This window comes from Sturnus vulgaris, chromosome 13 (assembly GCF_052056855.1).
Source record: "Sturnus vulgaris isolate bStuVul1 chromosome 13, bStuVul1.hap1, whole genome shotgun sequence".
Taxonomy (NCBI): domain Eukaryota; kingdom Metazoa; phylum Chordata; class Aves; order Passeriformes; family Sturnidae; genus Sturnus; species Sturnus vulgaris.
Window position 1 is genome coordinate 17,181,813 of NC_142255.1, and position 22,228 is coordinate 17,204,040.

The 22,228-nt window shown below is 42.6% G+C and overlaps 1 protein-coding gene across 2 annotated transcripts in view; it reads right to left on the reverse strand.

Moving 5' to 3' along the window:
* Positions 1 to 22,000, reverse strand: part of IGF1R (insulin like growth factor 1 receptor) — a 171,871-nt gene extending 149,871 nt beyond the window's left edge. The window contains exon 1 of one of the 2 annotated variants that reach the window (XM_014874577.2): positions 21,730 to 22,000. In XM_014874577.2, the coding sequence (XP_014730063.1) occupies positions 21,730 to 21,823 (94 nt within the window). In that variant the 5' untranslated portion in view covers positions 21,824 to 22,000. The remainder of the gene's footprint in view (positions 1 to 21,729) is intronic. The other variant, XM_014874575.2, reaches the window with a different exon arrangement.
* Positions 22,001 to 22,228: the final 228 nt, after the last annotated feature.

The following is a 22,228-nucleotide window of genomic DNA, read 5'->3' on the forward strand; positions in this document are numbered from 1 at the left end:
CCTTTTTGCTCTTGCAATTTCCAGCTGTCATTGGCTAAAGATATCTCTGGCATTGCTGCTTTCCATGAACTTCCTCCAACTTCCCCATAAGTTTACACAAATAAAATTTCAGAATAAATCACGTTTTTGTCCCTCATCTCATTTGCTTTCTCTCTGCCAACATTTTACTTTGAATATCAACAGGAACAGCAGCTTAGCAAAAATGGAGCCAACAAAACAAACTGAATCCCTTTAATAACACTGATTGATGCCTTCTCTGCACAGCTCACCAGAGCAAGGAGGTCTAGAATTAGCCCAGCTCACGTGAAAGCATCCTCATGACAAGTCATCCCCAAATTAATCCTCTCTGACCGACTGCTCTGATACACCACATCCCCCAGGGGTTCCTGTGAAGCCACATCCATTACCTCCTGCTGCTGAAATAGCACATCAGTGGCTGGGCTGGCATGGATTCCTGCTCATCCTCCTGGGTGCACAGGGCAGGAATGGAGGGAGGATAACATCCAGCCCAGAACGCCCAGCTACCAAAGCCAGGAAATGCTAAACCAAAATTTAACCCCGATCTGCAGTGCTCAGGTCACGGGCAATGCCTCTAAGATTCTCTGCCAAAGAAGAGCTAACTCGAAGATGAACCTCACCAGCAAATTCCTCACCCATTAACACCCATAGGTGTCAAACACTGAAAGCCATTGTTTGAACCTCACCGTGACCTGAGCTGAGCACTCGAACCTCTGGCAAGCTGCTCCTGGGCATTTCTAGGCAAGGGAAAGCTGTTAGAAACACCAGCTCAATGCAATTCCAGGATAATTCCCTGCAACACTGCAGAGTCACAGCCTGGTCAAGTTTGTGAGAAAACTGTCAAACAACAAAAAAAAAAAAAAACTGCAGAAGAAAGCAGGTAATACCTAAATAAATCACTAAAGATGAGCCCCCTCCTCACAGGAGACAGACTTCAAACCTCTGCACTTCTTCTTATCCCATCCTCTAACTTCCCTGACCCCACCACAAAATAAGCACGTGCCATTCTATACAAAATATGTCACATACAAGTGAGTAGGTGGCACGTTATGATCAATAACTATGAGAGTAAAACTTTTTTTTTAATGGTGCTAATAATGTTTAAAACCGACACCAGCAGCTTCAGTCTAATTCCTACTAAAGCAAAAATGGAAGACTGAAATTACAAGCTGTTTATAACACTGAATTTATGTTTCACAATCTGTGATGACAATAGAGCTTTGCAAAAATTGTCTCTCCTGGGGACTGTTCTTTCCACCTTTAAAAAAAAATAGCTGCGCGCATGATTTTATTTATTTGTTTTTAAAACAGTTGTCTGCACATCCAAGTGACTCAGCAACTGGCTGACAGAAACCTATGGGATATACACTTAGGTAGCTGGGATAAGCAGCCAAATCCTTCCAGAATGAAAATTCATCATGTGGCTGGGCTCAGCAACTCACATTTAGGAAGACTTTACCATGCTCTTAGCTGCCTGCTGGGTTGCCACCCTGCAGTAATCTAGGAAAGCTGTCGCTCTTTAAAAGCTTCTGGGGAATTTTTTTAGTATTATTATTTTCCAAAAATGGCTGGCTAATCAGGCCAGATCATTCAGGCTTCATTAGAAGCCAACTGACAAAACAGTATCATAACATACAATTGCATCCATAATGGTCAGCAGAGGATTTAATAGTGAGTCATAGATCCACAGAAAAATTACAAGTCTGATGCAATTACTCTTAACAATATGCAACACAGAGCCCTACTATGCTGTGCTAACCAGCTCTTAAGCAATCAAACACAGAAATCCCACATTCTCTGGCCTTCCACAGCAATGTTTCTGTTTTAACAAACTGAACTAAGACTTCCATTAGTCCCATATTTTCACCAAAATAGAAATTTACAATGGCGCTAAAAAAAATAGAATTATCTAACTGAACAGAAGAAAAAGTTAATGCTATCAAACTTCATTTAACAGAACAGGGAGCTCTCCCACCCCTCCCTTCACATGGCAGCTAAACAGCTTAAAAATCACATAGGTCATGCTGTAACCTGCTTTCTCAAGGCAGTTAAAATATGACCAACTTGCAATCCCCAAAAAGGGCTTTAAAGGTATTAAATTACATATATGCAGGTGCTGTGGGGCTTTCCAGCCATGAGCTAACTAGACTGAAAAAAGAACCTTCCTCTCCAAATACAAGGTAAAACACGTGGGCTGGCGCCAGAGACAAGGTAACGTAGTTCAGGCTTTATCAACCAAAAACACTCGCACCAGAACATAGTTTAACACAAATGTGAACCAAAGTACCTATACCAGGAGGAGTTCTTAGGTGAACTCGCTTTTCTGGTGAATTCTGGATGCTTCTGACTCGATTTTAGTATCACAAATACAGCCCGAACAAGGGAAATGTTCTTTTACCACAAGGACTGCATTCACACGGTATTTACTGTCTCAGAGGCATCACAGCACAACAACCACGGAAAAAGAGAACCAAACAGCTCTGTGATACCACTCAAGGTGAGTGTCTCCTCAAATAAAACATCCTTAATGCACACAGGTGAGAAGTTACCAGACAAACAGGGTTAAGCATGGGAAATCAGAGCTCTTTAGGCACAGTCAACCGCTGAAACTCCAGGAGTTTCATTTCTCTGAAAATATAAGGAAAGCTTGGGTATAGGATTTCCAACGGATCCATGCAGATGTTCTCATCAGCAGCTCATTGAACCTTACTGTAAAACAGTGAATATAAAAGATAAAATAAGCTAAATAAATAGAACTTGTTAAAAAAAGAAGAGCCAACAGTGGTTTACTTCCAGCCACCTTCCACACTTACATTCAAGGTGACATTTCAGCCCATACTGTCGATTTCACATTTACATACTGCCCGAGACATTGGATTTCCAACCTCACACACAGTTTTTAGACACTGCCTAGAAGCACTGTGGGTGATGCACGATGCTGCAATTCTAGTGAGCAGAACAGTTCGGGTATTTAACCAGCCAGGCTCTGCTGAGTTCTATTGCTTGGCAACTGCAATTCCTGTCACCATATCCACTCTGCTCAGAGGAGCACTGGAATGGCACAGCAAGCAGGAGAATTACTATTCACCCTTTGGGAGGTGCTTCTGGAGAGCCTGGGGTGCAACAGGTTACCCCAACGCATTTCTAACAAATTCCCCCGTGAGAAATCAGTGCGTCCAACAGGGTGAGACAAATAAATCCATGGCACCTTTCATTCATCAGGGATTACCTGCTCCACCCCCCTTCTCGGCTAAAACTGGGGGGATGAGTGTTGCAAGAAGGGTGTTGCAAGACTTTGGGGGGAAGAGGATTCAGGAAGTTACAAGAGATGAGACAAGGACAAACCAAGCAGCAATATCAAACCTGGATGCTGCTCCAGACACTCCCAACTTCAGGAACCTCCCCTCAGTGGGATCTGCAGCAGCACAGATTTATTCCAGAAGATGAATCAAGGCAAGGCCAAGATGGAGAGCTCAGTCTTCATCATTGTTTTCACCCTTTACCTTGTATACACACCCCTCTCCTACCTAAAGGCACAGATGAAAAACAAACACTTAACCTGACTGTAAGCCAGCTCCCTGGTACTATTTCATTATTTCTTCTGGTCATGAAGAAGATAACATAAGAAATTAGAAGAAATTTGAGTCCAAAAAGATGGATAACATCAAGGAGAGAAAAACAACCAAGTGAAAGTTTTGCTTTGTTTTTATAGTGGATATGTAGAGAGGGATGTACACGAAACAAGATTTTAACTCATGCACACAACTTTAAAGTCATCTTTAAAATTAGCTTGTTGCATTCACCACGAATCTAAACACGCTTTTTAGTGGATCTAAACACGCTTTTCTAGGGTTAACCTGAACTGATTCTTGAAATGCACAATTTTTGAAAGATCACTATCTTAAAAGATCTCATCCTCTCAAAAATCAATTTTCATTTTAGGCAGGGGGGACAAAACATACTAGAAGTTTTTAGACTCAGATTTTCTTAACTGCAATAGACCTTAACTGCCATGACCTAGCTGATGGAATTAAAATAAAAATATCCTCCCTGGATGAACTGTGGAGTGGGCAACTGCCGTCAAAAGGTGGTTTAGCACTAGGACACCTGGAACCTCAGCCTGTGAGCAGGTGTGTTTCTTAAGCAAAGTATTAACATTTGTTAATGTACTACTTAATATTTAAATTATTATATCAAATAAATTTATAATTAACCTATGATAAGAAATCTTTCCTTAGAGAACATAGATTAAAAATTAAACTGTGAACTTTATCCTCTGCAACAAATAAAAGGAGGAACTAGACAAAGGGAAGCAGGAGAAACCACATGGACCCTGTAATACACTTCTAAATATATAATCCTAAGTGACATATTCTTTAGTTTCATTGCATTCAGAAACCCTTTTATCATGATAACAATACACTTTACATTCTGCAAGACAGACAAAAAAGTATTAGCTGATCTCAATAGCTGCCACCTCTCACACAGGGGGAGCACCCAAAAAAATAATTCTGAACGTCTCCTGGTGAGAAGGAAACTGACACACGGACAGCAGCTGCTCACAAGACTTTAGAATTAGACTACATGATTGTGTCAAAGCAAACCTCTCTCTGGACCCAGACTGCATTCAAAAAAGTTTTGGTGAGACTGCTTCCTTCAGACACAAGTACACAAGGAAGGTTTCTCCAAGCTCTGAAATCCCACAGCTAATTATAGCACCCCACATCCTTCCCCACCATCATCGACAGCAAAACCAGCTGCCAATCTGGGAAGTAGAAGAAGAATCTGATCTCCACTGTGCCACTACAGCCACCCCAAAAAAAGACATTTCTCTTGCCTGTAGTTATGATTTGCCTGCCCAAACAACATGAAGTCCCATCAGCCAAACAGCTCCTGCCAACACAAGCTGTGCTGGGTGTTCGGATCACCGGCTAAGAGTACCACATCTACGTCCAAAAAGCTTTAAACCGAGCCAGAGAAAGAAAAACAGAAGGGAAAAAAAGCACAGGTAAGCAGGGTTTGGACAGGAACACCGCCCTTTCCAGCTGCCAGCTTGAAGGTGAAGTGATGCTGGAGCAGAGGCGCTGGACAGCCCTCGGCCTCGCCTCACCCTTCTGACAGCTCCGCCGGCCTCGCTGCGCTGTTGTGAAAGAAAACCACGGTATTTGTGCAAGGCTGGTTGGTTCCATGTTAAGAAAACACATCTGAGCCGACAGTGCTTTGCTTTACCACATGCCAGCTTCATTCAGCTTCAGAGGCAGAAACCAGGACTCGGTCTCCTCATTGCCTCCACAGTTAACCAGCAATTTAGGGCACAAAGTCCTGAGCTCAGAACCGCCCCCAGGTCTGTGAAAGGGCCGCACTGCCTTTAACAGAAAACTTCCTAGTCCGCTTTGGAAAACATGAATGCCTAAAGAAGGAGGTCCCCAAGTGACAGGAATGACTGTGTTGGGTAACACTATGTAAAGACGAGTACAATGGAACAGATAAAAACAAAGAAATTCAAAGAAAATGACTGGGAAGCAATCTTTGTTTTGGAGTGAATTGATGCACACCCATCCCAGGAGAGGTGAGAAACAGGAATGGGTCTTCATGGAGACCATTCATTTATTAAATTGTCACAACAAAAAGAGAATAGCTGTGACTAACAGACCCAGGGAGCTCCAAGCAGCTACACCAATCCAAAGGATGACTGTTTATCAGAAAGGAAAGGCTGGTCAAAAGGAAGTAATGAAGCAGATATCCATCAAAGAACAAAAAAGCAGGTCCGAGCACAGAGCCAGAAGCAAGATTGCACCAGAACTCACAAATGAAGTGTAAAACATCAGACTTGGCAATCCTGCTGCCAAGGAATTATTTACCACACGACGATCAATATTACAATACACACAGAGACGAGTATTTTTATCTCAACCTCCATTTGACCCGGTGGGAGCTACAGACACTTTCTCACACTAATTCACATACTTCAAGGAGAGTCAAGATGGGAAAAAACGAGTTGGAAGCATTTCAGGTTCTGTCTCCTTTCAGCCCATTTTCACTGAATCATACCAAAACTATCTAAGGGAACAGTTCAGACCAAAACTATCTGAGAGAACAGTTCAGAATTGATTTGTGCTACCCAAGACCTGATCAGTAAAGCAAAATATTCAAGGATCACAGGAAGAGGTTTCGTTCATACGTTGAACCAAATCCTGATTGTGCTGTCAGTCCTTTCAAGTCTTTGCCTTTCCTTCACTGCATCAAAAGCACCTCTTAAAAATTCCTCTGAAAAGCCTGGACAAGTGCCTGAACTTCCAAGATCTATTATCTATAGCCTTGAGCAAGAGTGATGAGAAATAAACTTTCTTTGTCAATGGCTACTTTTAAGTTTGAAGGGAAAAAAGAAAAGGCAACCACTACTAGACCTATTACAAATATGGAAACTGCAGCTCAGAAAATAGGAAAGGAGGGGAAGGCAATGGATGGAGGAAGAAGAGTCTGATTTTCAGACAATCAACTTGAAAAATCCTTACTTCAGTGAACTGGCAAATAATGTGTTAGACATCTTGCTTCTGAAACACAACCATGGTAAAGGGAAAAGGGTTAATTATATCCCTTATGCTCCAGAGTATTTCAACAGGCTACACATTATGTTCTTCTGAAGGGCAAGTTGTTCTTTTATTTATTGTTTAAAGCACAAACACAAACACGAAGTGTCCAACCCTAAGGTGGTGATTACCACTTTTGCTTAAACAGAAATGCAGGGCTGCAGGCTTTCTCTGCTATAAAGCCTTTAAACCTGTTTTGTTCCTCTGGCACTTTCCCCCCTCACTCTTCTCTGATAGAGATCACAAAAACAACTAAGACATCTGACATACAGGAGAACATCCTGCTGATTAAGAGAAAACAAGAGCACATTACTCTTGAGAGGATACAAAGCACCACTTCCTAATGCGTTCTACTCTGTCAGCACAACAGGCTTCTTGTCATTTCAAAGGGAAACTGGTCATATTGATTTTTCCAAAAGACAAGTATTATAAAAATATTATACATTTAATTGGTCTTAATAAAATGCTCTTGTAGTGGGGCACATCAACAGAGATCCTACAAGACAAGATATAAGGTATCAAGGTGTGGGTACAAGTATTTGAAGATTCTCTGCAATCGGCAGCATTGAGAACTGCCGAGATCGCTCCTCATAAAGCTTTTTGCAGCCCCTTTAAACCCCAGTATGACTGAGACGTGTCTTTAAAGTGTGGCGACTCTTACTCCTGAATTCACAACACCCTGAACAAACATTATACTTTGCTGAAAACCAGTGTCGTCTCCACGCCTCACCAAATTTCAACCATGTAACTCAGTGCTCCATGTTTGCTCAACTTTTTCTTGAGGAAAGTTCTTTACACCCTCTCAGAGCAATTTATTCCTCTCGTTGTTCCCTTGCAAAAGCCAGACCAACTGAATCAGCTCCTCTGACTGAAAACCACACACCCTGAATGTCAGGAAGCCGGCAGGATTTTTTTTTTTCCTGTTTTGTTTACAAATTCAAAAACTGAGTTGTTCTCAGACAGCAGGATCAGCCATCTCTTTTTCCCCCATTCCCAGTTTTCTACAATCCTAATTAAGGCAATCTGGGGGAAACTTGTACATGCTTTCCAAGGAGAAGGTCTATTTCTTCTTCTCTTGGTTCTTTATTTCCGTTTTAACACAGTATATCAGAGCGTACAGCCAGGACAAGTTTCAATGGTCCAAAGACCATCTGAAAAGTCGTTAGGCAGAACACAGGTTGTTACTACTCCTTTGAGAAAAATTCTTCAGAAAAATTCTTTAAAATCAGAATTTTGTGAGGGATGCAGCAGAGAAGCATCCTCCCACCTCCTTTTAGTCCTCCAGGGAACTAAACTGAGTTCTCTCTTCCTGAAGTGATACTTCAAGGCTTCTTTATAGTTTGCTTCCAGTATAACTCAGAACAGTGTACATCCTCCCTTTAATTTCTTCCAACAAATCCCCTTTCAGCAGAATTTACTCTCACATATGCAACGTGGGCAGAGTCTAGTAATGTGACTTAATAGTTCTTAACCAAAAAAAAAAAAAGTTTTGCTAACAATAAGTTCTAGGAAGAAAAAAAAAAAGAAAAGAAATTTTAAATCTTACCTGCACATTACCACAGTGCTTCTAATTACTATCTGTCAAAAGAGCATCTCCATCACAAGAAAAGAACAAAGCTGCAGAATGACAATTTGCCATTCATCAAAAGGTAATTGCAAACAACAACAACAGACACACAAAATGTTCTGTGTGGCACCCCACTGCTGCCCATGCATCCTCCCCTCTGCCACAGCAAACAGCACTGGGAGCACGGGGATTTCAGGGCAGAATTGTCTGAGCCAAGCAACAGGAACACAGGTCAGTTAGAAAGAACTGCAGGACAAGGAGACTAATGAAAACTTTAATTTCAGCTTCTATCCTTAGCCACTGAAGACATCTCTTCCCCCCACCTTGCTGCAGGGCGAGCGTGTTTTAGTGTGTGGATTATCATTCCTTGGAGGTAACTCAGCCAGCCAGACCAACACACACACACCTGTTCTCACTGCACACATCCCTGTCCTGACACCCAGGGCAGCGTTGAGTTACTTCAGAGAGAGTCACTTCCACATTCCACCCTCAAACTCCCCTCCAAGAAGTGATCAGTCACTCTCGGCTTTCACACTTCAGTAATTTTGGAATCAACAGGAAACGGAGATCAATTGTGATTTTACCAACTCAATAGTGACTCATCATTCAACTCCCTGTAGCCTTCGAATTCATCTGTGAAGAGACGTGATAGCGAGGCCAAATTAAAAATAGCCAATCTGGCTCACTCACAATTAACACTCACTTGTCCATCAGATTGCGACATTTTCGGGATTGCGACATTCTGACCATTTTGCGTCAGATCCCAAACTCACTCACAATTTGTCTTTCTCAACTCAACCAGGAAAAATAATCAATAGGAAAATTTATTATATAAACCAACTGTACCACACCCTCTAACATCCATCCATCACTCAATGTCTAATTAAGAGTTAACTCTGCCTATCAGTGTCCCCAGCTACTGACAACGAGTCTTCTATTCTTCGTATTATGAAAATACTCTCAAATCATTAATTTCTTTCTGCTTACACAACCTTCAAGCCAAAAAAAAGCCCTACATTTGCATGAAATCGAAAGTCAATAAAAAACAATTATTTCATTTACAAAAATAGAAAATCATTTTATATAAACCACTTAAATGCATTCTTCTAAAAATAAACTTAATTACAAATCTAACATGAAATTGTAACAGCATATATTAGGGCAAATGCCTACTGTAATTTAAATAAAATAAAAACAGTAAGCATATAATTTATACCAAAAAAAAAAGTTGGGCCTGGTGAATTTGCTGTTCAGCACTCTCTTGGAGCCACCCTTTGATGAAATGCTCAGAGAGCTTTTACCTTCAACAGCTACTTCTGCAGTGCCTCATTTCAGTTTACTCTAATGGTGCAGTTCAACGAGCTCTTAATCCCAAATTAAAAAGGACTCCTGCATAGAAACCTGTGAAACAGTCAGTGGGCAAGGTCTGTGAACTCTAAACTTTTGAGAAACAATGACAAACTATTTTTTCTGTTTATTTTTTTTTTAATCATGCCTCTCCTTCACACTTGGAGTTTTAATTAAGCCTCAAAACCCAGATCTTCTGCATTTCAATTAAAATTCCATTTTCCATCCAAATAAAAAAATAACACAAATGAGAAGTAATCTACCAGAAAATACATCATTTGCCATTTTGTCACTTAAAAATGTGAAAATTAAGGATCTGAGCCAATGCATCCAAGGCATCTAATTATTTACATGAATCTGTAGAAACACATTGCTATTCACTAGCAAAAAGGTCTGTACTTTCAAAAATGGTTGTTTGTGAATCAGAGTTCTAACAGCTGTCAGTCATTAAAAAAATCCAACTAAAAATAAGCAAAACGAGATTAAAAGTGTGTATTCAGAGCAAGCTCTTCCTGCTTGCTCTTACAAGTCACCATGAAAACCATTTACTTCATCTCAATATAAGAAAATATATACAAGTAGTACTCTGAGGCCTTCATACTAAGGAAGAAATAAACTTTGAAGGACGAATTGGATCAAAATTCACAACATTTTCACCAGCAGGTTGCAATGCCACACGATCCCATGCCCTTGGCCTCTCACAGTGTGCTTCCATGAGAACAGAGGGGAACACACAAAATCCGGGTGCACAGACATCCTAAATGGAGCATCCCTCCCTCCCCCTGCAAAAACCCGTGAACACGACATGACACTCACATCCTCAGCCCCTCCACTCTCACCCTCTCCCCATTAACCAAGATTCACCTCTTCCCATGTCAGCAGCTCTGGGAGAAGCTGCAAGGGCTCTGGGAGCAGGGACATCATGCTGAGCTCAGAGCAGTGCTCTGATCCTGCAGTGGACAAGGGCTGTGGCCACACGTGCGACAAGCAAGGAACACTGAGTAGCTGCACACTTCTGTGAGCAGCTGCTCCTGAAGAAGGAAGAGAAATGCCATGGAATGAACAGAGAGCGTCCCAGCACATCCTCACAGCGAGGCCGAGCCACGCTCAACCCACCTCAACTTTTGTTTCATTCTCGCTGCACATGACACCAGGTAATGCTCACAGTTGCCTGTGAAGATCTGGGTGTATTTTTAGTGTAATATACTATCTCCTTATCAGTCAGCTGATGCCAACACCCCCATCCTCACACTTCTGTTCAGAGTACAGTCATCAAATGCCTGGCAAGGAGCATCTTCCCAGTGAAAGTGCTGTCACCTGGATGACAGAGCCACACGAGCATCCCAAGTCACGTCCCTGCTGCAAAAACTAAGCCTTTAACCACCCCCCAAGCACTGCACTTTCTGTATTTTACAAATGGGGAGGGAAATACAGACACCCGGAGGAGGAATACAATTTCTTTCCAACCCTTCAATACTGGCAGCTCCTGAAGCACGAGATGTGATCACTCCCTATTTTAGCATGCATGACTAGCAATGCTCACACAAATTATCTGGTTCCTTTTAAAACCCAGTATTTAAAATTACAGTATTTAACTTGAGGCTTTTTTATCCAACTAGTGGATGGATAAAGGTGAATACACTGGTAACAACATCTTGCTACACTTTATTTGCTCTCCGTTAAAAGGAAGATCCTTCCTCTGAATTTGTATTTTTCAAATCAGTATTTAAACAAAATCAAATCTGGAAAGAAAAACAACTGTGCAGCATTACAATTCAGCATCTGATTCCCACATTCCAACTCTCTTTCCCTTCCACACTGCAATGTATTACAGACAAATTTAAAAATAAAGTCACTGATATCAACTACAAAGACACCAAGAAAATCTTCAGACAGTGTTGGCTTAGCCAGTAATTCTTGTCTACATACTATCACTTTCTTTCATGAAAAATACTGGAAATATCTTTTTGCCAGGTTAACCAACTCTGACTTCAATCTCACTGACATTTCTGAAGTAGAGCTGAATAATTCCATTCATATGCAAATGTTACAATAAGTCGTGAGTAGCAGCATTTGCAGCTCCCTCCAAGAGAAGAGCATTTACTCTCCCCAAGTCTCATCTGCAGTGATGTACCCAAAATGATATTGGGCCCAAAAGGTACAGCCCTAGCAATTTACAGGAGTATTTTCAGCCTGAATGTTAGTCGGGTTTTTTTTACTTTGTGGGGTATTTTTAAATATTAAAGAGATGAAAGAATCGAGAACTGAGATTGCATCTGTTGCCATCACAATTTAACCACAGTCCATGTATTTATACAGTGGAATCTCCAAAATAACACTGCATCTGTTAAGATGACAGTGTTTTTCCATGGGCTGCGCTGTGTTGCAGCAGAGTTACTCTAAAGCTGTTGCTTTTGAAGTGCTGATTGCAATCCACCCCAAATTCTTTTTGTAATCTTCCTCAAACATGTTGAATTATAAAGCTGTTGTGTTCCTCAGTGTGGCTTGGGAACAACAAAACCCTCATACATCTCATCAGTGGGCATTTGGCACTGAAGCCTCACAGCTAATGCAACATGTTTATTTAAACAATGAACTACCCAAAGAGCTGCACAGCCCGTGTACAAACAGATGTGTGTTTCATGTGTGCTCTGCTGCAGCCCAGAACCTCCAGCACACACACTCCACTGCACTTCTCTGTGCCTGATTTCTGCAGAACAACTGAACTGATTTGGAAGGGCCTCTGTTCCTTCACTGGCCACTTCAGAACCACAACCCACCTAAGAATATCTAAGCTTGAATCTTAAAAGAGACTCTCGCACCAGAATTTGAATATTCAGTATGTATGTCATGCCTCTTGTTGAGACACAGTATCAATGAAAATATTTGTCCACGTAGTCAGCCTACTCCGATGTGACAAAAATATAAGCATTTTATTAGCAGTCACACAAAAAAAGAAACAAACAAACCTTCAGTCAATCCCAGGCAGGACCCTGGCAGGCTCAAGTCAGTCTCTAACCAAGCCAAGTCTCAAGTTTGAAATAACAAACTTGCTTTTCTTACACCCCATTGCTACTCTTTTCAACAGGGACAACTGCAGAGACTCCAGCTCCACCAAGGGTGTAGCTGCAGGAATACCAGCATCACTTAATAACACAAAATCTCCACATCCAAGGTGCACAATCAACAGGACTAACAACGGACCCTTTGACTTTTTGCATTCTCCTCCACACACAAGTCATACATCCTCCTAATCTTCAACTTCCCCCAGTCTCCCATCTCTCAGGTCTGAGGAAGAGGAGCAAAGTGCACAGAGTAGCAGTAATTTACCTGTACCTCTGAACACAGGTGGATATTCACTCATTCCATACATCCCAGGAGACACAGTGTTTGCAAGGGGCCCATAAATTTACATCCATCTCACAAACAAACAACAAGACAAAAGCTTCAGCCACAATTAACTGAAAGATGATGTTAACTGCAACCACTAAAGCATCACAAGCTGCTTCCTCCTGCTGGAGATCAGAACAACCAGAGAGAAGCAACAGCTAATCCAGTAGTGGAAGTCAGGCTCTATCACAATTCCAGCGGGCTCCCGCTTCTATCCAGTGGAACTCTGAACTCTTAAAGTTTGTGTCATCACCTGCTGAGTCTCTCTAAAGTTGGTGCTCAGCTGAAAGAAAGGTAGAACCACCTGAAAGCTTAAAAAAACCAATCCACGCTATGTAAACCCAGCAGTATTTTGGAGAACAAACTAAATCCCCTGTGGGACACACAGAATTTGACTAAGGAAGACTTAACAACTTAACTACATATCAAAAATCCCAGAAAAAAAAAAAAACACAATAAAACTACTTTCTGCCCTGGCAGAGCATGGGGACAGGGCAAACAAGGAATTTCCATTGCCATTTCAACTCTTCACACTTCAGCCAAGTGTTACTCTGAGGTCAGCTGAGCTGAGCAAACACGTGTCCGCTCCTACCGTGCAGGGCTGGCTCCTCACTGCCTGCCCAACATGAACACAGTGCACTCTTCAGACCTTTCAAGGCTACTCTCACACAGACAGACCCAAGGGGATGTGAGAAGAGCAGCAGGGAAGTAAAAAGTACTACTTGTAGAAGGTCAAAATGTGGAGATGACTCTAAACTGAAGCCAATGGAAATAATAAGGAAACCAGCCCAGCGAGATCCAGGGATAAAGCCCTTCCCTGCAAGCACCAGCCAATTCTCTTGTTGGTTAAAGACAGTTTCCAGGCTCAGCTGTCACCAGATCTTTCTCAAAAATGCTGTATCCCCTTGACTAAGGCTTAATATTTGAACTATCCCCGTCTACAAGAAGACCTTCCACTTTTAGAAAAACTTGTGATCATTTTTATGGCTGCTCTATCACACATCATTATAGGGGCTTTTCCCCCATCCCATAAATTCCTTTGGGAGCTTGCTTCTCAAACATAATGAGCTGCTTGTCTACAGAATCTGAAAAATCAGCACTGAGTCAATTTATATTTGGGGAAGCCATTTCTGCATCCAAGAGATCTGGAATCTCTTTCCCCACCAACAATGCTCTCCAAACACAACGGCTCAGCTCTTGCAAACTTTTCCCATGCACACATCCCAGGAAGACTTCTCAAGCTGAGTACCACGATCCATCTGCAAATCAGACACTGAGTACAAGCACCTTGCTAGAACACCTCTTACAAACCCACAGCAATGCTAACAGAGAAGAGTAAATAAAACAAAGCAATGCCACCCTAACCTCAGCAACACACAGCAACCAGCAGACCCTTTCAGCTGCTGTGCTTACAACTCTCCATCCCATAAATGCTCTCCCTGTTTCAGCAGAAATGTGTCTATAACTAAAAACAAAGAGAGCACCTTGGTCCTCCCCATCTCATCTGTCTTACATAAGAAATGCCACTACACCACAGTTTGAAGATAATGATGTACTCTCACTTGAGAATCACACACTCAGCTGCAGCTACCTACTGTATTCCAGTAGTAACAAATGGGAGAGATACTTCAAAGAGCACATTATCCCAACTCTAATTTATGCATGCTCCCTCTTACCATCAAGCCATTTATTTTAAACCTGTCAGATATACTTGTAACGTAGCATCATGAATAATTTAAAAAGTAATCTGTATAAACCAAGTTTATAAACTTAACAGCAGGTACAGTACCTTTCATTCAAGCAGACTGCTCTCTGATAAAGTACAAGGGATCTTTGACTACTTCAGCATGTATTCATTTCATGCATTCTGAACTTCAAAAAATTCTTCTTTCCTGCCTCCAATCAAACCTTCTGCTATTTGAACAGTATTGCATAAGGAGCTCACTTAAATGAGCAGTGTAATAATTTGCAAATTGTTCATATTAAAGGAAAAAAACTACAAAGCTGCTGGAAACAGTCAGTAAAAATGACCCATCACCAATTCAACAGCAGGGGAAAAACCACTCGTGTAAAGTTTGCCTCTGTCATTAAAAACTCTTAATATTTCCTGCATCCGCCTGATGTTGTCACTTTCTGACACTGCTCCCAGCAGAGGCAGAAGGGATGTTCGACAAAGAGCTCCAAAAAAAGCCCACCTGTTAGGAGAAAGTGTTTTGATCAGTTGATGCTCACACTTCCAAGTAAACAGAGCTATCTTTACAGCATGTAATGGCACCAATAAGGGGTTGGAGATAACATTCCCTGACCGGTCTCAGAGCTATTGCAGCAACGCTGGCAACACAGGCAAACAAACTCATTCAGCCAGGGGAGCTGCCCCAAACACACACCTTCACAAACCAAGTATTCACCAAAGCAGGACACACAAACCCAATTTATAAACTATGATGGTAAAGCACATACATGTGCAGTACAATTATTTCCAGCTTTAAACGATTTCTTTTTATCATGTACACTTTTTGAAGTCAACAACGAAACAAAGTCTTAAAACCCAACCTGGTCAGCACTTCAGTGACAACGGGAATTACTGCTCTAAGTCATTATTAAAATGACTTTGTGATGCTGCAAAAGTGCACATTTTATATTCTACCCAATTATTTACTAGTGGATTTGGTCCTCTAAAGGAATAACCTTAGCACTTTATTGGAGTATGAGATCCCTTCTCCTCAGATAGGTCAAAGACAACAGTCTCATTGAAAAACTTATCTGGGAAGTCACTGAAATATACAGATGTTTGTTTCTGCTCATACCATCAAGTTTACCAAGAAAGACACTCACTAACTAGAAATTTACAGGTCTGAATATTCCTAAATAAATAAATAAAATTCTGCTACATTAAAGCTTAGGAGTCATATGCAAATCAATCTGTAAATAAAGAAACAACAATTTTGCTTCTCAGCACATTTTAAACAATCTTGTGCCACAACAGCAACTTCCTGAGGATATCAACACTGAAGAAGTTAATTGGTGTCTTGCAAGATATCCTAAGGGAATGGCTCATGTTTTGCATTTGCAAAGGTTAGAAAGCAAAACTTTCAGTGATAACGGCCAGTTAAATCTTCACAACGCACTCGGGTTTGCCAGAATGCATCTCCTTAATTAATTAATAAGTCAAACTGTTATCAAACTTACTGAGCAAAACCAACAAGTCCTGTCTAAAGGAACCAGAATCTATCTTTGACTCGGAGGACTCAGTACAGCTCTGTTTGCAGAGCACAGAAACATATGAATGAACACTGTGTGTTGCTGATCGTTTGCTGGTCCTCAAAGTTTCTCTCAGACAGTTCTGGACACAAAAAAAGACAAATATAGTACTCCAGAAATCAGTCCAGATTGTACCTGTCATGACTTGGCTAAGAGGGAAAAAAAAGCAGCCCAAAAAAAACCACATACAAGACAGGCTGGCTAACAACCACCAATGTGTCTTCATCAACTGCTGTTTGTTGAGCTCTGCTTTTGTACAGTAAAAAAAAATGTGAAACTATTCTTTTTAAAGTGGCTTTCATAAATCATAAAAACTAATCCAAGTAACCTACACAAAGAAGCTGTCTATACAATTTACAGTGATAGAAAAATTATACATGTCAAATAGATCAAAATACTAAAACAGTATTTCTACCTTTCAAACACATCACTGCATTCCCAAAGTCTTTCTGCACACAAACTCTTAAAAGCAGCACGTTCCATTAGCACCAAAGCCCAGAAACCTTAAAAGCTGAGCTCTGTCAGGAAGATCTGAATTAAACTGCAGCTACAAATCTGCAACAACTTTAATTATGAGACTCTCGAGACAATTACTTAAACTGCAGCTTTTTTTTTTAAATTTAGCATCCACAATAGTTTTCAATAATAAACTGCAGTTTACCCATTCCTATGTACGCACTCATACATAAATAGAAACCAGCTGCTACTTGATAACATCCGAAAGCATTTCCAAATGGGAAAGCTTTACACTAAAATCTAAGTAAGAATGTATTTAATTTCATAAACCAAAGTTTCAAGAATTTTTTCAGCGAGTTGCCATCAGCTTTTCAAGTACAATAATGCTCATGAAGTTTATTAATTCAACTACAGATAATTCAGATAAATGCACTAGCTTCTTAAAAATAATTTAATTCAGCACATTTTGTAAGTTATGAACTTTAGAGCCATTACAGATGATGAACTAGATAAGTTGTTTGCTGTGTGGGATCACAAAGTTAACATCCAGTGTGAGAAAAACAGGTTTCCTGCATGCATTATTGCCTCCCTTTCTCTCTCTCTCTCAAAGTTCAGGACCATAAACAAACTTCTCTACAATGAAGTCTGCGGTAGCTCACAATTCACACAGATGGAATACACACATAATATAATTAATCATTTAACAAAACTGCCTCTTCTGCTCTCACTCAGATTATCGTTCCAGTGATCACTGGTAAAATCTACCTCAGAGTAAAAAGAAAACAAAAATTACTGGAGAAGAGAAAAAGCATTAGTTAAACATGAACTGAAATTATCCTTTTAAAGCTAATAGTTTTAGCTCTGGAATGGATTTTAATTTTAAATGTTAGATGCTTAGAAACATTTCTCCTCCAAGATCTCCCTAGTAAATGCCAGTTTAGCAGAAAATTAAACAAGATTTGAAACAACTTTTCCCATGGTAACACATACTGATAGAAATTAATTATTTACCAATGAAGACAGATTCAAAAATCATCACGTGGATGCTCTTTAACACTAGATTTTGTGTGTATCTTTCAAGATGAAAACAATTTCAACAATTTCAGCATCACTTGCGTGTGCTTTAACTATACCCTAGAATTAGTCTGGAGGAACAACACGTCAGGGAAAAGCTGACACAAAAATTAACACAGTAGTTGATCAAATCTGAGCAATTTCGCTATTAAACCAAATAAATCATGTCTTCTGTTGTGCTCTAGTCAAACTAATTGATGTCTTCTTGCTCTCTGCAACCCCTTCCTTCCCTCACTTCTCAGAGCATAAGAACTAAGTTAAATTTCCTTCACTTTACACACACAAACCCCCCCAGTGCTTCTCCCTCAAATGCTGGTTCAACACTGAAACTTCCAACACACCTTTTTTCCACACCCATCCCTCTGCTTCCTCACATCCAACACATTTTGCCTGGTATTAGCTAAGTCACTTCCATTTCCTAACCCTCTCAGTTTCTGACTCACACAAGCCTTTGCTCCAGTTCTGGTTTGCAAACCAGAATTCCAACCCAACACAATCAAAAAAAGGTCCAAGCACTGCCCGGCTCACTCTCCTTCCCCCAGACTGCAGGCACCATCACTCCCTGTGCTCTTCCCTCCTCTCCCCTTTCTGCTGAACCGCCTGACACCAACTCCTTACAGGCTCTGGCATTTTCTATTCACAACCTCAATTACAGCAGGAATTATCCAACTCCCAGTTACCAACATTCCCTAACCACTGGGCATACAGGAAAATGCTGATGCAAAAGCGAGGTGTGTGTGTAACACTCAGCAGGTCATGAGGGCTTTTACTAAGCAACCTGGGAGAGAGATTAAGCATCAGCATGAGCTACTGTTCATTATCAGGAACACAACATCCAGCCTGGATAGACAAACAAAAGCTCGGCGCTAACATGAGCAGACCCATCAAGATATCCATCAATCTGAAGTATTATCACACCTAAAACTATTATTTTCCTTCTAAGTGTTTAACCCGTTCCCTCCTAGACATTCCCTCTGTAAATACACAGAAGGCTGAAAATCAAACTCCCATGGTGCTCAAGGGAGAAAAGGAAGAAAACACCGCGTTTATGCCTCATCTTAAACCCACCCCCAGCATCAAACAGCCTCCAACAGTTGTAGCTTTACACATCAAACGCATGGATACAGCACCGCAAACTCCAGCTTAATGAAAGGTCTTCTCATTTCCATTTTTGTGCCGTTCTAACGCAATCTCAGGGAATTCTCAGCATTTTTAAATTACTTTTTCTGAATCAGTAGCTTTCCACTGAAGCTACCTGCATTTTAAAGAGGTTTCTGCCACATAACTACAAACACATTTTATATAATTTAGCATTAAAGGGATGGGTCTCTCCCCTCCAGTTGTAACTCCTTTGTATTCCTATTTAGGAATGCCTTGCTTGTTTGACCGAAAATGGAAGTGCCTTTTAGCTATGACACAGTATATATGAAAAACAAATAAAAATTAAGATTAATCTTCCTTCCACTATTGTGGGGAGAGAGAAGAATATGAAGAGATGTAAAACATCTGCTCTGGAGATCATTTTTCCCCCTAACAGCAAAATTCTTTCAGCAATAACTCGTGAAAACAAAGGCTATTAAACTGTAAACTACAAAGACAATCGATTAGAGGCAGTATTCAGCTAAGACAAGTTTTTCAGCATATCTTCTCATATTTAAATGCCTGGATCTTCTTCAGAAGATATTTCATTTGGGATGTTCATTTTAGGTAAGTGGTAACCACAAACACTTCAGAGGACTAGAACCTAAAATCCTAACATACTCTTCCTGCATTACTTCATTGCCAGAGCTGGGTGAGCATTTTTATTTCAAGGTACTTTGTACCAGGTAAGACAAGGAAAACAATTCTAAGTGTGTATCCTAGCAGTTTAAGAACACACCAGATCTCCTCCTCCTCCTTTTCTATTTCTCCACGCTACTGGATCCTTTGTAAGCCCTCCCCTGAAGAAGGGCACGGGGGTTTTGTTTTCAAACTGAAATATTAATCTTCCCTCTTTGAAAATAGCATTAGCCAAAAAGTTCTACTCATGAAAGTAAGACTGCAGCTCTCCAGCCCTAGCTGGCCCAAAAGCCTAGCTGGGCCTTAATTTGCAAGGAGTTAACAGGCATTTACTGCCTAACAAAACATAATTATTACTCAACATGCATTACAGGCTCCGTCTATGTGCTTCTTGCTCACTTATCTTTTTTTGTGTACTTAGTCTCACTGTCAGAGCATCCCAAGAACTTCCCTTTCTTTTCAATCTGAAACCACTACTTTTAGAAAAGCCCTCCTGCCTTCCTAAATTCTTTCCCTTTACATTTAAAATGGAGAAATTTGATCTCCTCGTTCCTTCCCTCCAACAACTCGTATCTTTCTGAAAGGGAGAGGCACACAACAACAGCTCCAGGAGTGTACTGAAAAACACACGGCAGAAGAAATTAAAGCATCAGGATGCAGCACAGGAACATCCCTGTTTCTGCAGACACTGAAGGAGAGGGAGCACAGTTTAAAATGGTTGGGCTCCAAGGCACATTTGCCATCTCTCCGTGTACAGAGATACTCCAGGAAACAAGCGAAGGCTAATTTCATGCAAGAGATCCTCGATCCAGCGTGAGCCCGACATACCAGGAGAAAACCGATCAGCCCCGGGATTAATCCGGCGATGATTGCAGTGTAATCAATGGCAGCGCAGCCCTCCCTGCCCCCTCGATTCCCCCTGCGCCCGAGAGGGGCGGGCACTGCAACACAATCACAGGTTGGAAACGCACGAAAACAAAGTCGGGGATCCGGCAGCTCCCGAGCGAGGCTGGCGGCCGCGGGGATGGGGCTGGGGATCGGCGGCAGGAGCGAGCCGGGCCCGCACCACGATCCGCGTTCTCCCGGTGCTCCCGGGGAAGCGGCTCGCACGCTGCTCGGCGCTGGGTGCAACATGGCTTAGAAAAATGCATCACCCCTAAGATCAGCCGGTTCGGCCATCATTAGACCTTTCTATTTACGCACTAACGTAAAGCGTTAATGTGCGAATTAATTTGATTTTTTTTTTTTATGAACGGCAGCCCGTGACCTTTAGATTGCGGGATGCTGCCGTAATTCCGCACCCCGCGCACAGCGAGTGAAACCCCTCCTCGGCGGTAAAGCGGCAATAAAAGGCAAGGCGTTCATTTCCAGGAATTCCTCACTCACTACGGCAGGTTATTGCACACAGCCTCTAAATATTGACAGAGATGAAGCTCCTTCCATGCGGGGAAAGCGAGCGGAGTCTTCCCCAGCCTGCGAGTGTTTACTACGCAGCTCGCAGCCCTGGCTGCGGCGTCTGAGCGCTGCCCCGCGCTCGGGGGGGACACAAAGGAGGGGCGAGGGGCTGCGGCGGTGCCGACCCGTGTGTACAACCAGGCAGCCGCCTCCGGGGAAGGAAGGCGGGCATGGCAGGGAGGGAGACGCGCAGCCCCGGGTTGTTAAACGTGCTCGAGGAGCAGACGCGTAACAGGAGGAAAACACGCAGAGCCCTGCGGGCAGGGGCGAGACCCGCTCGGCGCCGCGGCGGGAAATGGTGCGAGCCCCGGGAGCGCCCCTCATCATAGCCCCGGGCGGGGAGACCCGCACAGGGACCCCGGGACGAGCAGGGACCCTTCACATCCCCCCAAGGACAGGGAGCCTGTCGCACACAGCCCAGACACGCAGGGAAGCCCCTCACACACACACACACACATATACACACGGCGAGGGAGCCCCTCGCACAGGGAACCCCCTCACACACACAGGGAACCCCTCACACACACAGGGAGCCCCTCACACACACCCCCAAACACAGGGAGCCCCTCGCGCATCCATACACACGCAGGCAGCCCCCCCATCACCAACCCACTCGCACACATTCATACAGGGACCCCCCCTCACACACACGCACAACACCCACATAAACACACACACATACACACACAGGGACCCCCTCAAACACACACAGCCGCCGCCCTCGCCCCCTCCCCGGCAGCCCCTCACTCGGGGGCTCCCTCACCGCACCCCCCCGGCACGCACTGTACTCACTTTCCCCATTTGTTGGCCACAGACAAAGTGCGGCGAAGACGAGCAGGAACCCCCAGACGACGGCGAGGGACCCTCCTCCAGCGCCAGACTTCATTCCTCTTTCTTTAATTGGACAAAAAACCCCTTTCCGAAAACAAAACAAAGCAAAAAGAAGTCCAAAATTGTTCGCTTTCTCCCCTCTCCCCGTCCTCTAAAAATAACGAGCGGCGGAGGAGAAGCGGGGCAGGGTAAATAAATCCACGTTGCCTCAAGAAATGAAGGGAAAAAAAAAAAAAAAAACCACAAGACCCTTCGGAGCGGCAAACCGGAGGGTTGTTGAGGTCCCTGGGTGTTGATCTTCCGGAGCAAGCACACCAAAAATACACAAATATTCACGATGTATTAACGGCAATAACAGCAAGGCATGGAAGCCCCGGGGCGACGCTGTCTCCGGGGCGGCGGGGCGGGCTCGGGGCGGCGGGCGGGGGGCGCCGCCGTCTCCCCTCAGCGCTGGCTGCGG